We start from the raw sequence: 17,500 nt of genomic DNA on the forward strand, positions 1-17,500 counted from the left end.
TCCTCTTTCTTATAGTGATGGACTGGATAATGAGAAGAACTGTTGGCAAGGGGGAAAACGGCATAAGATGGAGACTAACAACAAAACTGGATGACCTAGATTTTGCAGATGACGTAGCATTACTATCCACGTCAACAAATCAAATGCAAGACAAAATCTCAAGAATAGACAGGGAAGCCGAAAGGGTCCGCCTAAAAATAAACCTTGACAAGACCAACGTCATACGAATCAATGCGAAAAATCAAGCACCTATCAGCATAGTGGGTAAAAACATCAAAGAAGTAGAGGAGTTTACCTATCTTGGCGCCAAAGTCAATAAAGAAGGAGATGGGATGGAGGACTTACAGAACAGACTTTCAAAGGCAAGAGGGACATATATTAGGCTAATTAAGATCTGGAACTGCAAGAGCATCTCAAAGAGAACGAAGATGAAACTGTACAAGACCCTCGACTTGCCTGTCTTGATGTATGAATGTGAGACCTGGAAAATGACCAACAGCGATGAACACGTTCTCAACGTGTTTCAAAACAAATGCCTCCGGAAGATTCACAGCATACGTTGACAAGATCACATCACCACCAAAGAGTTACTAGCCAGGGCGAAAATGTCACCAGCGAGTCAGTAAGTAAAGAGAAGAAGATGGAAGTTCATTGGCCACATTCTAAGGCAGGACAGAGCGAGCGATACAAGGACGGCGTTAAATTGGAGGCAGGAGGGAAAAAGAAAGAGGGGGAGACCAAAGACAACGTGGAGAAGGACCTTAGAGAGGGAGATGAAAGAAGGAGGATGGGGTTCGTGGGACGAGGTGCGGGGCGTTGCAGTAGACAGACAGACATGGAAAGCTTGTTTGGAGGCCCTATGTGCCACCTGGCACGCGGAGGATAGGTGACAGGTAACAACTGATAGCTGTGGTTACACACAACTTGGCTTTGGGGCCTTCCGGAGGGGAAATGGCTTGGGTTTGGTTCAGGTCAGGTTTTTATGTTTCCTTTACACAGTAAAAGACTCCCCTCAGGGTAAAATAGAATTAGATATAAGTTCACTGACCTTGCAAATTAGTTCTGCTTTGGGATTGGCCAAGCCACCTCAAGGAGCAGATAAACCATAATTTTCAGTTCAGAAACTGTCATGGGAAGTTCTTTTGTTCATTTTGATGTATCCATGGAAATAACCTTAGGGCAGTTTCGGTCTTAGGAAAGCGGTTACACACAAAACCTTCCTTGTCGGTGGGCAGACGCTATTTACTCGTGGGTAAAAGGACTAGTGTAACCACAGCTAATGAGTCTTTTCAGGCTGATCTCACTTACGATAATCATAAATTGGTTATATTTCTTCGCTCTTTTGTCCAAATTCTGTTGCTGGCTATTTTATGTCGCAAAAGCTGACAAAAAGCAAGTGAAGTCGGGTTATAAACATAACGTTAAAAAGGATCAAAGTCCAAGATCGAAGTAAAAGATTAGTTTGCTACTACACGCATAAAACCGTCAGTATCCAAATATTATTTCCAGAATGATTTCCGTACAGGTACTTCATTACGCGTGCAGAATAACTTATTATGTACTCGCGCTATTGTTAATTTTGTAGAACAGTATGTATACCCAAGGGTATAGAATATATACATGGCTAATATGAACCTACACGAATAATTAAGAATAATGGACCTCATTTCTCTCTCCATCTCTAGCTTTCTCTCCCTTTCTCCCTCTTTCCCCACAACGCTCACATCGTTGCTTCTTTTAATCCCAGCTTTCCTCTTTTTATTTCTTCGTTCTGTCCTTCTATTCCACACCCCACTCGGCTTTATATGTCACTTGCAGCTTGCCTTGAACTCCGATCCACTGAAAACCTCTAACCTTATACTGAAAAGGAATGTAAAATGAAAATATCAAAAGGATACAAAACTGCGATAGTACTCCCCCAAAGACTAGCACTGCTCACAGAGAGAGTCTGACAAGACGGTCCCCCTCCCCCCTTTAGGTTTAACGCGACAACATGGAAGCAACAACTTGGAGGCGACAGAGCGGAAGCGACAAAATGGAAGCGACAACGTGTGACCTTTACCGCCTTCCGAAGATTGGTGAACCCTTTATGGGTAACTGTGTAATGCGCGAGTTCGTTGTTCTAAGAGTTTCACGTTTCCCTCCTGAAGAGTATTGCAACCTAGAGTCCAGCAAAGGTCCTTTGGCGAAGTTAAAGCCATTCATGAAGGAAAGACTATTGCGAGTAGGCGGACGACTGAACCGATCAGACTTGGACTACAATGATACCCAATGATATTGCCTGGAAAGCATCCCGTCAAAAGAACGATAATACTCTATTACCACCTTGCTAACGGTCATGTAGGTCCACACCAAGTTCTAGCCGAGACACGACAGCGTTTTTGGATCGTCGATGGCATTTCCTCCGTCAAACGTGTTGTGTAGAGATGTCACGAATGCAGGCGCCGGAATGCTTCAGTTGGAGAACAGATCACAGCGCCTCAGTGCTAGTGGTGAGAGTGTCATCAGATTTGCTGGTGTGGGCATAGATTATTTTGGGCCACTCATTGTCCATACAGGGCCTGTTACCAGATCAGCAAGGAAGAACCCCAAACTTTATAAGCGGTATGGTTGTATTTTCACCTGCCTAAGATACCGAGCTGTCCACATAGAGATAGCAAGCAACCTGTCGACGGATGGCTTCATCAATGCTCTGATTTGATTCGTTGGGAGACGGGGCCCACCTAGAGTGATTTACAGCGCCAACGGTACAATCGTAGGGTCACAGAAACCGAAGTCCTAAAAGCGATGAAGATCTGGGACCAAGAAATAATGGTAATGGTAATGAATTTATATAGCGCATTTTCTATTAACATATTCAAATGCGCTTTACAAGCAAGGGATCTATGGGTGAGATCGGACATCAGCATACAAAGGCGCCGCTGGCAGCCGCGTTCAATCCATTAGCGGTCTCACCCAGCACATGAATAAATGAAATGAGTCCTGACCACAACACCGGGAGCTCCATGCCCTACTCTTTACGAATAGTGTGTGGGTTCTTTTACGTCCGACTAGGTTGTGAACATTGAAGGGTTGTGAGACGGGGCCTTCGGTTTATACTCCTTATCCGAGAAGACTTGAAAGTCGAACCATTTGCGGGTGTAATTACAAAGGCAGCACCTTCTCCTCAGTTATTTTAAGACCCTGAGTGTTATGGGTCCGGCCGGAGTCGAACTCACGACCTCCCGCATGATGCTCAACCAGCTGAGCCACCGGTGCGCGGTGAATCGAACGAGAATCGAAGAATCGGACGAGAATTAAAGCGAAAGAATATTCAGTGGTGCTTCAACCCCACCCCCCCCCCCCTTCCTCCCGCGGCTAGTCATCAAGGAGGTGTAGTGGATGGAGCGACTGATTCGTTCGGTTCAAAGAATTCTTCATTGTGTGGTCAGTGAACATCTTGATAACAAGGAAACCCTCACAACGTTCCTTGTTGAAGTTGAGAAGATACTCAATGGCCAACCGATCACCAGAGTTTCTAGTTACCGCAGTGATTTAGATCCTCTAACTCCTAATCATATCCTCCTACTGCGTCACAACCCATGTAGAGCCCCTGGAGAGTTTGGAGATATGGACCGGTTCCAAGCAAGATGGAAACACGTGCACGTTTTGGCAAACGCGTCTTGGCAACGTTTGGTTAAAGAGTACTTGCCAATGTTACAGGAACGTCAGAAGTGGCTGAAACAAAGACTGAATTTCAAGGTTGGGTACCTAGTCAGGAAACCCTGCAAGATTCTGGACTGAACTAGCACAAAGGCTATTTTGTGGCCCAAAAGGACTTCCTTGTTTGTGTGTTGATTTATAATATGTTTTAGTGAGAGTGAAAGACTACTTTGGTAGTCTTTGGGGAGGATGTTGGCTTCAAGTAGGACACTTTAGGACAACTTAAAAACGGGAACCGCTGGCCTCATTGACTGTTTTCTGCATTTTAGATGTTGAGTTTGATAAAAGCCCATGACATGTTTGTACTTTGTGTTTTCGAGCTTATTCGGTTTCGTCTCCGTGATCTAGGCACCAAAAACTTGTAAGTACATCGTATATCTGTCTATTTTGCTTGTTAGTTTCTTTGTCCGCCGTATTATTTCCTAATTTCAGTATATTGCATGTATTTATTTCAGTGAATAGTTCGTTGGGCTTCTGTGCGGTGTAAGACGCACCAGTGACGTCATACTATAATAAGAACGGAGGCTACAAAGGAACACCAGGCACATAAGCCGTTCGTTGGTTAATCGTTTGTTTAGAGCGTTGTTTAGCTAGTTTATTTGTTTGTTCCAATTCATTCGCTCGGCGTGATGGAGGTTTGTTTGCTAATTTGCATGGAATAATAATACAGTTCAACGTATATCAAAGTATTTAGTTGTCCTTGATCACGAAGTAGAGACACCGGGTCTCTACACGTTCTAAGGTACAAATCGATTACAGAGGGTATTTTTAAGCTGTAAGAAAGGTCCTAACAATATTATTGCTGTCAAAAGCACTTCTAGTGTAATTTCTGGTGTGAATTTGTAGGAAACCTAACTATATTTGATCTATTCGTGTCTTTGATCGCGCGGTAAAATGGCGCGAGAAAAACATTTGGGCTAAACTGTCATGTACGTACGGTAGCTGTTGTGTATCAGTTTTTCATGGAAAACCGCTTGTCAAAAGTACTTTTTTCAAATCCTTTCCCAAGAAAACACTGAAGTAGTGAATCTCAAAAGTTTGGATTTAGATTTGATCGGAAGTATCCTCCTCGAGTGTGGATACTTTAAATTCAAGAATCCTTTTTCCGATTTTCCCCAAAAAACCGCACCCTTGGTTACACTCTAATAGAAGGTAAAAGTAATATTGGGACAATCTGTCGCCATAAACAATCGCTACAAGGCACTGTTATCCAGCCTCATTTTCCCGTTAGAGGGGTCACGTGATCCGTTCTATTACTGTTACGTGTCAGATAGACCCCAATTAAAAGCATGAGAAATTTTGTCGAAGATTCGCCACCATTGACGATGGTTACAAAGCATTTGAAGGTCAAGCCTCGTTTCCGTGTTGGGCTTTGAGGGTCACACTTTCAACCCCCCGTAAAAGCCGTCCGTGCAAGTTATAAATTTGCTAACAACATTTGGCATGTTCCTTAGGACCCCCTTAACACATCTAGATAGGGGGCTTGCTTTCACCACGAAATTCCCACGGGTTTACAGATGCTCCCAGACTAGTAAGGAAAACAAGAAAAACCATGCCACGTGGCGCGAAAACACGAAAGGCGATACCTTACAGCCTTTCTGCAGTGATCGCCCGTTATAGTATCAACTCTGGGAGAATTTTTTGCACTTTGGGATTTAAAATCTGCTGACGAAGTCGAAAGGGTACCCTGGGTGCCAGACGTTTTATTTTTCTTTCACATGGAGCGGTTTAAACGGAGAGGCTAAAAATAAGAAACTCTGGTCAAAGCTGTTAAGAATCTCACTTCCATGCAATTTCGAAACAAGAAATATTGCCAAACCGGTTTTCTACAGTGGTGTCAATAATTTACCCAAATGGAAAGGAACTTTATTTAAGTGTCTAGTCGTTCGAGCGCTGGAGCACTAATTCGGACACTGTAAACTGAAATTAATAATGAAAGCAAACCAAGTTTAATGTTGGTTTTTGAGAAGAGGGGTAACCGGAGTGCCCAGAGAAAACCTCTTCGTGCAGAGTAAAGAACCAACAAACTCAACCCACATATGACGCCGAGTCTGAGAATCGAACCCGGGCCACATGTACATTGGTGGGAGGCGAGTGCTCTCACCACTGCGCCATCCCTGCACCCCAATTCAAGTCTTTTCGGAATAGAACGTTTTGATATTCCCATCGTGCAGCAACCAATCAAAAGCGACATGGAACCACAAATAATTACCGCTGGTGGTTGCGGTTTAGTTTTCTCACGCTTGACTAGGGGCGTTTACCATTTGCACAGAAAATCCTGTTGGAATGGAACGCTCGTAATGGTACAGGATTTTCCAGGTGTGGCGTTTCGCCAGGCCCGAGTCTCTCGCGGCTGGAAGAACACAATAACAAATTAAAATGGCGGCTGCATCTGCAGTGTCGATAGGTGGGAAAAGAGGCCTAGGTGAACCGGGTCGAGTGGGAGTTTAGAAGTGGTACAGGATTTTTCCGGTCATTCCGGTTGGAACGAAAATGAGGAATAGGTCTGAGGATTTCCATCTTTTTCGGAAACTTCCCGGTGGAATGAACTGTACCATTTGAATTTCCAACTGAAATTTTCCGTTGTTGTTGACAAATGATAAACGCTCTAGCTTTTAAATTCTGAAAACACAATATTATTTCTAGTGTTCACGGTTTTCGGATTGGCTAAGCGAATCAATCAAGGCAGTCAAGGGGCAAATAACGACTACGATGGCAGCTTTTGGATAACAGGGACCACGATCATGCGAACAAACTTTCGGCACAAGTTGAAATATCAAAGACCTGCCGCATCCAGTTGACAGGATCGCAAACACATTCCCACGCTTGATGAAATTGCGTAACAGGTTTCAATTCTAAAATCTCCGAAAATCCAGAATTTACTGTGTATTGTGTATTAAACCCCTAAATGCTAGCTCGAATTCACAGCCTTCCGCCGCCAGTTTTTATATTCGTAGCACTTCTTGCGCTCAAAACCGGTTTTGTGGCCACTGGGGTACACTATCGTCGTTCAACCAGTGAAAGTGAGTGTTGGATTGTTTTTACTCGGAAAGGACTGGCACTGACTATGAAAACCAATCAGCGACGGTGTTCATAATCACAAATCATGGAAGTGAGTTTCTTAACAACCGTGACCAGAGGGTTTTTTTTTTTTTTCTCACGACGGCTTCGGGTTTCGGTATCGCGGCTCATAGAGATCTCGCCAAAGGCAAAAAAAAAAGGAAACCCTCTGGTACGCCAAGTATGGAACAAACCACGAAAAATACGAAAAGTCAATACTTATCTTGTTCACGATGAAAATGTTGACTTCCATCTCGTGGTAATAGCATCTAAAGAACGAGGCAGTCTACAAGGAGGGAAAAATTGATTTGACTTTATTGAATCAGCCTCCGCCTAGCTTGCACAAATGGTGAATGACCTAGAGAAAATCCTGGATGACAGGAATGACCAAACTGCACCATGGGAAATAGCTAACTAAGCATGTCACACTCAGCATACATCCATTTTTCCTCTGGACAATAATTTTTTTCTACAAATATAACATGATGTTTAAAAGGATGTTTTCAACGTATTAATGAACATAAGAACCGCTACGAAACGTCTTCAAGGAATTCATAACATGGACAAACCAAATTTAACATCCTGCTAAGACGCCGAGGAAAGATAGAATACGTGATTTATGCCTGATCAAACTTGAATACAAAAGGGACTCCATTCGCACCCAACTGTTTTAATTGGCCAAGACCTTTTTATGCTTGAATTTATTTTTTCGATGATTTTTTCCCATTTTTGTTTCACCTCTCTCGACTCCTCTATATTTTAAATCATCTGAGAAAATAAATGTATATTTGATAATGGCGACGTTTACAAGAGTAAGCCGAAACCTTACGCTTCATCAAAACGTCAAGTTCATTTAACATGTTTTACTTCTCCATTTTGGTTCTGATATTAGTCGATAAGCCTCTTTCCTTGAAAAAAAATTCGTGGCTCACATAAGGAAATTGGAGAACGATAATTGCCTTTTGTAATTTAACTCTTGACATTTCCGAACTTAAGTACGAAAGGCTATGTCAAGTTTATTTACCGTCGGTCACTTTGAACATCAGAGACAGGTGGCCACGTTTAATTTTCAAGTACAACGGAGAGTCGGACTTTGAATCAGTAGATCTGAAATATGATCCAGAATGTATCAAATAATTATCTTACTGAGATTATTTTGCTTTAAAGATAAACGTTGTGGCTGTCCAAGGGAGTTCGGGTTGCCGTCAATCAAGATCTGAACGAGGAGGCGCCCTTCTGCACGCAGCTTACAGCTCCAAGGTAATAAATCGCTATTTTGACTGCGTTAACGAGTGTATCAACGATTCGCTATGTATGAGCATCAACTTTTGGTGGCACACCAAGAAATGCGATTTGAACAGCGGGACAAAGGAGGACAGTTGTCGCGCTTGTTTCATAGCTGAACCACACTCAACCTACATGGGGGTGGAGAAACCTCCTGGAAACCAAGGTAAGCCATTTATCTCCATTTTCAAAGCGTTCTTGTTCGAGATTAATTTGGATAGAAAATTTGAAGTACATGAAAGTCTTTTTTGGTAATTTTGTTTTCGATATAGAATCAATCAATCAATTTAGTAAAGTCATAACGTGGGATTGAGTCTGCTCTCAGTATCCGAGCCAGAGGCTCATGTATAAAACGCATGACAAAAACAGAAATAGAAAATAAAAGTAAACACATAATAACAATAATATCTAAATTAAGTAGGAGGTACATACATGAATTATAAACAATTGTTATCTAACTGTAACAAACTAGATAATATTTAGTTGTAAATATGTATACATCAAGCCTAAAATTATCACATAAACATTAAAAACAATTTATGATTGGCAATAATTACATATACAGGTAGTCCTTATAAGATTAATAGACTCCAAATTTTTATGAAATGCATTTAAATTGGGTGACTCTTGAATATATGAAGGTAGCTTGTTCCATAGGTGAGTAATCTTATAAGTAAAAGAATTATGGAAATACTGGTTGTTATAGGAGGGCTGAACAAGGTTACAACCACCTCCCTTTAAGACGGAACTTAAAGAAATCAGAAATATAACTAGGTCCATTTCCCTAAATACATTTATATAGTAATGAAAGTGATTGTTCATATCTTCTAAATTCCAAAGAATTCATTCCTGCCGTATCTACGTCGTTTCCGACATTTAAAAGAACCTTCAATGCATAATAATTAGCCGCTTCAGGTTTATTAGCTAGGGTTTTGTTTATTCCTAGTAAACGTGGATTGCAGTATTCCAGTCTCTTCATTCGTCTCAAAGCTCCGATTTTAGCATAGACCTTCGTTAAGATGGCAGATTCGATGCGTAGGCCTTGAAGGAGAGTTTATTAACAATGTGGACATCAAGGATCTCCAGAAAGCTTTCAATTTCAATGATAGAATTGCAAATACTAAGGACAGGCTGGTAGTTAAAACTTCCCAAAATCATGGCTTGAGTTTTGGTATGATTTACTGTCAGATCATTGGAAGAAAACCAGGTAGATAGTTTCTGAAGATCCTGATTAAAGGAAAGTAACCTTGTGGAACTTCAGATAGGACAGGTGACCAGTCAGACAGAACTCCAGTACCTTTAACTCTTTGTTGTCGATTGGAAAGGTAGGATTGTAGAAATTCCATTGATCCTTGACTGAAGCCGTATGCATGTAGTTTGGCAAAAATTAAATTATGGCATATTGAATCAAATGCCTTGATGAAATGAATTGCAACAGACAAGTTGACATTTTTTAAGCCAGCGCCCACCGATAGTTATCCGAATTATTTTAACACGAGCAGTACAACATGAGTGACCACGCAGGACCCCAGACATGTAAGGGGAGAAGACAGGTTGAAAGGCATCATATAGTTGATGAAACATGACTTTCTCCATTATTTTTGGTATTGCCGAGAGGATGCTAATAGGTCTATAGTTCGACACTAGCAATGCATCACCTTTTTTTGAAAACTGGTGTGACATTACTCAATTTCCACTCATTTGGCGACCTAGAGCTTGCTATGCAGTGATTTAGGAGATTGGTCAGTGGGGTAGCAAGCGCTGGTGTAGACAGTTTCAAGATCGTTGGTGTGATGTTATCTGGTCCACAAGATTTATTGCATTTAATTTTACCAAGTAAGGATCCAATATATGAGGACTGATAGAATGAAATGAGAAGTTTAGATGGAAGTCCTTGGCTAAAATAGATGACATACTTAGATGACTGCTAAAATCTTCCTGTGCTGCTGCGAGGACTGAATGAGGTAGCACAGGGGTTGAAAAAAAGAGCGTTAAATAGGTTTGACTATTCCATAACAAATTTTCCGTCATTCGTAACATTAATTTCCTGATTTGAAAAATCAGTAGTGGCAGGAAGCAGTGATTTCATTCTTTTCCAGAATCCACCGGAAGTAGTTGCTCTTGCCGCAGAGTCAGAGCAAGATTGCTTGCATGATTGCAATTCGCCTTAATTTATTAGATTAAATATCGTTGTAGGCCGAATTAGGCCTGAAACGTTATTGCTCCTAATTCATTGAGATTAAGATTAGGATTCAGATTAAGACTGGGATTAGAAGCAATAACTTTTTAGGCCTAATTAGGCCTAAAACGATGTTTAATCTGAAATCCAACCTTTGTCGATTAGTATTCAATGTATTGTGGGGTCATACATGGTGTTTTAGTGCTTCGTTTTGCTGTTTCGTTGTTTAGTAATGCCCGTTTTTCGCTACCGTCAATCAAACATTGTGCGGCTCCTCCAAGCTTCCGAATACTGCCGAGCGAGCAGTAATCAAATCACATCGTTGAGCCCAGTTCAGTCAACGCAGTCGAAAGCTGGGAGGAGTAGGCGAACATTTGATTGACGGTAGCGAAAAACGCATTTGTCGATTGAGCTTTGAATTTTAGAGTCCGCATGTTATTGAAAGGCGCAGTAATATACAAGCTAAACGATTTTAGCATAACAGAGAACGCAGATGTCGAAAATAGGATCGATTGCACATTTCGTATGCTGTGTTACTTTTTCCCTTACAAGTGTTTTACTTACCTACTTACTTACTTACTTTGCAAATATCCAAACTTTGAAGTGTAAGTGCTCGAGGCGGACATAAGCTAATTAAAGAAATTTCCATCACAGTTGTACGTTGTTCATGCGAACAGTATCCATCTATTGGGGCTCGCAATTACGCACACCTTGTTCATTGAAACTGCAAATCTGCATTGGGTGAAGTTACTCGTCAGATGCTCCCATGAGCCCATTTGTGTTGTTTGACCTTACTGAATAAAAATCACGAAGTTGCCGGGCGAGGGTGTCTGACAAGTCTAAGTTTGATTATTATGATATCCTCTTCAGCAAAATCTTGCAGCCAATTGAAACGAATGGATCCTGCGGCAGAGAGTGGAGAATACGTCATCGACCGTGATGGCAAACGAAACTTAACGCCATTTAAAGTCACCTGCAACATGACTGAAAAGAATGGAGTTGGCGTGACAATCATCAAACACGACAGTGAGAACAGAACGCATGTTGAGGGATGTGAACCAGCTGGTTGTTACTCACGTGACATTCAGTATACCGGAGCGAGTCTGTCTCAGCTGGCGATGCTCACCAGAGTCTCCTCAAACTGCGAACAGTTTATCAAGTACGAGTGTTATGATTCTATGACTTTCCACATTAAAACGAAAGAAAGATGGTGGGTGTCACATGACTCCGAAAAAATGACTTACTGGGGTGGAGCATCTGGTCATAACAAGTGCGCATGCGGGATGACCAACTCATGCGCAGACTCTCGCTTTGGTTGTAACTGTGATAAGAATGACATGGTCTGGCGTGAAGACAGCGGTCTCCTCACTGACAAGACAAAGCTTCCAGTTAAACACCTAAGGTTTGGAGATACTGGAGGAAGAGGAGAGGAAGGATACCACACATTGGGAAAACTGAAATGCTACGAAACAGCATAACTTGATTATGACATTTTATATGGTCCAATGAAAAATCAGGGGCAGTTGAGAAAAAATGAAAAATGCCATCCTTCCGTAGTAATAAAATGATTTGCTAGTGTCAATCTGCAATTCTTTTTCTTTTTAATTACTGGTTTATGGTAGATTAAAGGTTTCTCAAGTTTAAATAAAAATAACACGTATGGACTAAAGACATCTTTTATTAGAGAGTGAATGATATTTCTATCGAGGTCCTCGTTTTCTCTAACCGGTTTTCCTTGTTCTCCCACTCGCTCCCGTTCTATGGCGCTATCCATTATCTGAACCCGTACGGCCAGTGTCCAAATTAGAGTGAGATAAAACTCGATAGAACTAACAAGTGACGCTGATGTATTAATTCGTAAAACGTTGTGACCAAGTTCAAGTTAAAACTTTACACCAGAGGAAAAAAACGGACAACGACACTACTGGCAATTGAATGTTAAACTAAAGCAACACGAAGCTACATGGGAGGGCTTTGACGTATACTGGAATAGCAGTCATCAACTAAGTTTCTTCTTTACATATATTCATAGACATTTTATGACCTATGAATTATGCAGAAAATTAATCTCACTCATTGGATCGAAAGTAGGAAGGTTCGAACCAGAACGGAGACCCCAATCAGAGTTTTTTTAAAAAAAATACATTTTACGAATGCGCATGAGTTCTATACCATCGTATGATTTATAGTGTGCTTACTACAATGAAGGAAACGAAGAAAAAAAGTTAGAAAAAAAAATTAAGAACCTTAGAGTAATCATGGAAAAGCTTGCATTTGTGAAGGAAGTTCATATCCAATGATACCTTGTTGAAGCTGGTGAGATTCTTCTTATACTCGCTGACTACTTTCAACGTTTCCTGGCCATACTGCAAATAAATCAAATCTTAGATACCGTGCATGTGTATTAGGTAATGCATTTGCAGGGTATAATTATATTCTCTTTTGTTTTCATTGTTTTTTGTATGACTATGTGAAGCATTGTATTATCTCCTTTTGTTAATATCAATATTACCTCAGTAGACTACTCAAATTACTGTTACGTATTTCAAAAAAATTAGCTAACGGTTACTTCTGAAGATATATGTTGAGACATATAAAAAAAATTATTTCAGTTATGCGCTTGCTTAGTCTCATGTTTGTCTTAGCAGTTTGCGTTGTATTTCTAATCAAGCTTCGTTGGCCAAAGACGAAAAGTAGCTACGATTTGGTTTATTTGCGATGTGGCCAAGAAACCTTGAAAGCAGTCAGCAAGTATGAGAAGAATATCATAATCACCCGCTTCAACAAGGTAAACTTCCTTCACAAACGCAAGCTTTTCATGTTTACAAAATAAATATCCGCATCGTTTTTCGATTTCGGGTAGGTCAAGACCTACCTGAAGACAGAAATTCTAACAACTGTATTTGTATGGCTTCAATTAAAGGCTTTCTCTACAAGACGTGTGGGCTGGAACTGTCCCTCACGCCATTGTGTCCGATTCCTCCATATCATTTCGCCCCGTTCGAGCAATGAGACAACTCGAACCGGTGGCCAGGATTTTTTTGTGGAACCAATTGTTCCGAGTTCCGAATCCCGAGCGGAACAAATTCGACCTTAATGGATGATTCGAGAAGTGTTGTTCCTAAAAATGAGTTCCTTTCTATCAGGGAAAAGGATGGCACAGTCGGTTAGTACGCGGCCTTGGTGCAAGAGGTCGTGAGTTCGATTCCCGGTTCTCGCATCCTAGTTTCGACTTCTTTCCTTTCCGTGTAGCTAAGTAGCTTTAAATACCCGTAAAGCGGTGCATTGATTGAGAGGGGGGGAGTAAAATGAGCGCACCGTCGACCTCAGGTTCGTTAGTCGAATTACTGTTACGAGTTATCGACGTTAAATATCGTTACTCTACTTTACTTTTATCACGTGGGAACCTATTGTTCCGAGTTCCGAATTCCGAGCGGGACAGACTGGACCTTAATGGATGATTCGAGAAGTATTGTTGTGTAAAGACCAAAAGCATAGCTCTGTCGTTGCCAAAGTGCACTATCAGAAGCGGAGATCGTGCGAAGTTGCCGTTAAAGCTCTCGAGTGTCTCCAAAAATTGCAGGGTACCAAAGGGTCGGAAGTAGATGGGAAAGTCAACACAAGATTCAGCGGTGCAACGTTAGTTCTAAAGCGGCCGTCGAGTGTACACAATCGGATAACGCGCTTCCCTATAAAGTTTCCCCGCCCTCAAATCGCCTAGCAATGCAGGGTTATCATCGTCGAATGTTAAAATTCACGTCAAACGAGGACGATTGCCTCAAGCAAGAGATTAATAGGCACGGTTTTGGTCAGTGGACAGCTATTTTAAGAGATGCCGACTACGTTTTTCAAGAGGGAAGGACGGCCGATTCCTTGAAGAAGAGGGTTCATTCAATTTATGAATTAACTTTAAAAATTTGGACTAATCATATCACGTTTACTTTATTGAATCAACTTTAGAAAAAAACTTTTGAACTTTGACGCTAGCAAAAAAGTGTAATGTTTTCAGACTTTCACACATTAACGAAATACAAAAAAAAAAGAAAAAAAGAAAAAAAGGAAATCATTACTCAGACATTTATATCACGTCTACTTTATTGAATGAACTTAAAAAAAACTTTTGAACTTTGACGCTGGCAAAAAAGTGTAATGTTTCAGATTCTCAGACATAAACGAAATACGAAAAAAAGAAATCATTACTCAGACATTAATATCACGTCTACTTTATTGACTAACGCTTTTCTTTTTATTAAAGTACTTTGTTATCGCGTTTGTCCTAAACGGCGCATTGCTCGCGCCCTGACTGTTTGAGTGTCTCTTCCGTTTCCTGCTGCAATCTACCCGAGTACTTGGGACGGGAGTTATGAATATGACTTCCTCGTCCTCGTCTTCGTTCTCGTCTTGGAGATCTTGGCCAACACCTTGCTCGGGAGCTGTGTCTTCCTCAGAAGTGATGACCGGCAACCTTTCCCAGACATTCATGACGAGGTATTGCTTTTTCTCACTTAAGAGGCCGAGTGCCGTGCATATTCGCTTCCGCTCGACCAAGGCCTCGGCGGTGTAGATTTTTCCTCTGTAGGTAGCATAGCCAAGTTTTCCCATGGCGATTGCTATATCGTTAAACAGGATCGCGAATTTATTTGACAGCATCTTTTTGTCGTCGCACGGTGGCTGGCTGGTGGACGCTTGCGACGTCGCCGTGTTGGACTCGAAGCCAAATTTGTCCAGTTGTAGCTTTGCCGCGGTCAGACGTTCCATTGCTTTCAGTAAGGACGCGTGAAACTTCTGATTAACCAGGGTCACTGGCACGACGTTTTCACTGCCACAATCGTCTAACTCCTGGGTGCATAAGCAATCCTCACCGATCAGCTTCCTGGCCTCGTCTCTGTAGGAGTGTTTGTAAGATGATCTCACAAGGTCTCGCATGAAAGGATTTTTATGATCTTTGAACACTTTGTACAGTTCTGCCGTGGCTGGAGATTCCTTTCCATCCTGGAACTGCACCTGACGAATACAAATTAAATGGAACAATGTCTCAGAACATTTTCACGATTTGTTTTGCTACCTGCAGCACTGTGATTTTGCTTGTTTCTTTTCTTTTTATCTCGCTTTACCTTGGATTGCTAGACACATCTTAAGGAGAGCTCTCAAAGAAAGATACGACATTCGTTACCTGGGTTGCTGTGACATCCAGTCCGCAATTTAGTAGTGCCTTGTGAACCGAAATTGGGCTGGCAGGGGCGCCATTTATTGTAGTCAACGCGACCCAGTATGAGATTGCGGGGCACAGTGATTTGTTTATATTTGTCAAGTTCCCTTCGAGCCACTGATGTTCGTCGCAATTATTAAAGCATCTTATTAAAGTAATAAAGCATCTTCAAACATGACCCTCAAACTATAGAAATCAGTGAAAATGATCATTATGCCGAGCGATGATGTTTAAATCAAGTTAATATTATTTGGTTTCAGATATACGAACAAGATTTGGGGCAACTTTACCGGCTTCCTAAATTATGACCTGATTTGGTTAATTGAACTGAACTGATTTCTTACCATCTGACTCTCATTGAGACCCTTCAAGATTGGCAACTCGATTCGTCAACGGCTGGTTGTGTCGGTGGGTTGTAGATTGTTGACTCGGCCGTAGAATTAAGTGGTGGGTTGAACTCTTCTGAATCGAATTTGTAGGTTGACGTCTCAGTCAGTCTAGAGCTCTCTGCTACTGGACAAATGGGCAAACCCCAAAGGATATTGGCACGTGCCCGGACAGCATCGCGGTATTCTAGAAGATAAAACTGTACGTTACATTGAACGTCTAGCTTCAAGTTAATTACAGAATGTGTCCGGTCGTTTTCTATGATCTCGCCGAAAAATGTTTCTGAATGCGAGGATCTACACAGTGGCTTTGCTAAAATCGTCTTGTCATAGGTTCATTGAGGTTTCAGTTTTTTAAAACGTTCTTATTTAGTCAGCCTTTATGCAATGGGAATTAAATAAACAGCCATGATCTCACCGAATGTTGTTTCTGAATACGAAGATCTACACCGTGGCTTTGCTAAAGACGTCTGGTCATAGGTTTGAGGTGACAGTTTTTTAAAACGTTCTCATTTATTAAGTATTTATGCAATGAGAATTAAATAAAAATCATTTCAATTCACTTTTGTTTGAACGTTATTTTTTTCTATTTCAGGTTCTCAAAGCAAAAGCAGGTACAGTTTAATAAGCTATATTGCGCGCGTTTTGCACTTGTTATCTTCCCTCGACTCTAGGGTCGTGTTCTATTGGGATCAACCGTTTTTAGTTGGTTGGGTGTTTTAGAGTTCTATTCGGAAAAAAAACCGTTTTCGGTTGGTTCGGTTGATCAATTTTTTGAACTGGCATCAAACTAGGTTTAAACGGTTGTAAAAGCATTGGCAGCGACCGCTGTCGTTTGCTTGGGCCATGTGAAGGCTGCCGCGGGCTCCTTCCCTCAACTTGTCAACGCTGAGACGTCTGGTGATAACAATTCCCAGGAGTCAGTGCGTTTCAACCGAAAACGGTTGGAAAAGTGTTCTATTGGGAAACCTCAACCACTTCAACCTAAACCGGTAGCAGTTGAAAAGATTGATCCCAATAGAACACGACCTAGATCTGAGGCAGCCAAGAAAACGCGGTAAATCAAATGAATGATTTTATGGTTCAGTCATGATTTTGCCGCGACATGGTAAATGAGCTTTTTTAGGGCTTTTCGAAAATTACGTGTTGTGTGGACTTGAATCTTTTACAATCGATACTTTAAGTTATAATGTTTATATTTCTGCAAACAAAAGATCTTCCGAAATTCATAAAACCAAAGTTGAGACCTTTTAACGTCGCGTTAAGAAAACAAGTTTACTTGACACTTACCTGTGTTACACGTCCTGTGATTCCATTTGTGACAACCATCGCACTGAATACCTTGTTGTCTTTCTCGGACAGGCTGTCTGCATTTGATGCAATTATTGTCGCTGATATATTCCATATTTGGTAAAGTAAAGGTTATTGAATGATATTGAGCTTACGAATGAAAAGCTGGTTTAGGCTAAAAAGGATTGATTCGCCTCTCAGTGATTTTTCTAAAGGACAGATTGAATCCCTCTAACATTTTGTTCTTTTAGTGCGAGGTTGCAAAGACTTTCTGGTCAGCTTTCTGTTCATGGCTCGTTAATTTGAAAATTGTAATTGAACCTATGACGTTATTAGATATTTTGTTTGGTGTATTCAAGAAGGGGAAAGACTTCAAAATACTGAATCATC

General features: G+C 41.2%; 1 protein-coding gene across 1 annotated transcript in view; it reads left to right on the forward strand.

Annotated features, from left to right (window-relative positions):
- The window catches only part of LOC138019359 (contactin-associated protein-like 4), a 16,815-nt gene extending 5,079 nt beyond the window's left edge, over nucleotides 1-11,736 (forward strand). The window contains exons 4-5 of the mRNA XM_068866125.1: nucleotides 7,930-8,212; nucleotides 11,096-11,736. Of these exons, the coding sequence (XP_068722226.1) occupies nucleotides 7,930-8,212; nucleotides 11,096-11,703 (891 nt within the window). The 3' untranslated portion in view covers nucleotides 11,704-11,736. The remainder of the gene's footprint in view (nucleotides 1-7,929; nucleotides 8,213-11,095) is intronic.
- Nucleotides 11,737-17,500: the final 5,764 nt, after the last annotated feature.

Source organism: Montipora capricornis, chromosome 10, assembly GCF_036669925.1.
Source record: "Montipora capricornis isolate CH-2021 chromosome 10, ASM3666992v2, whole genome shotgun sequence".
NCBI classification, from domain to species: domain Eukaryota; kingdom Metazoa; phylum Cnidaria; class Anthozoa; order Scleractinia; family Acroporidae; genus Montipora; species Montipora capricornis.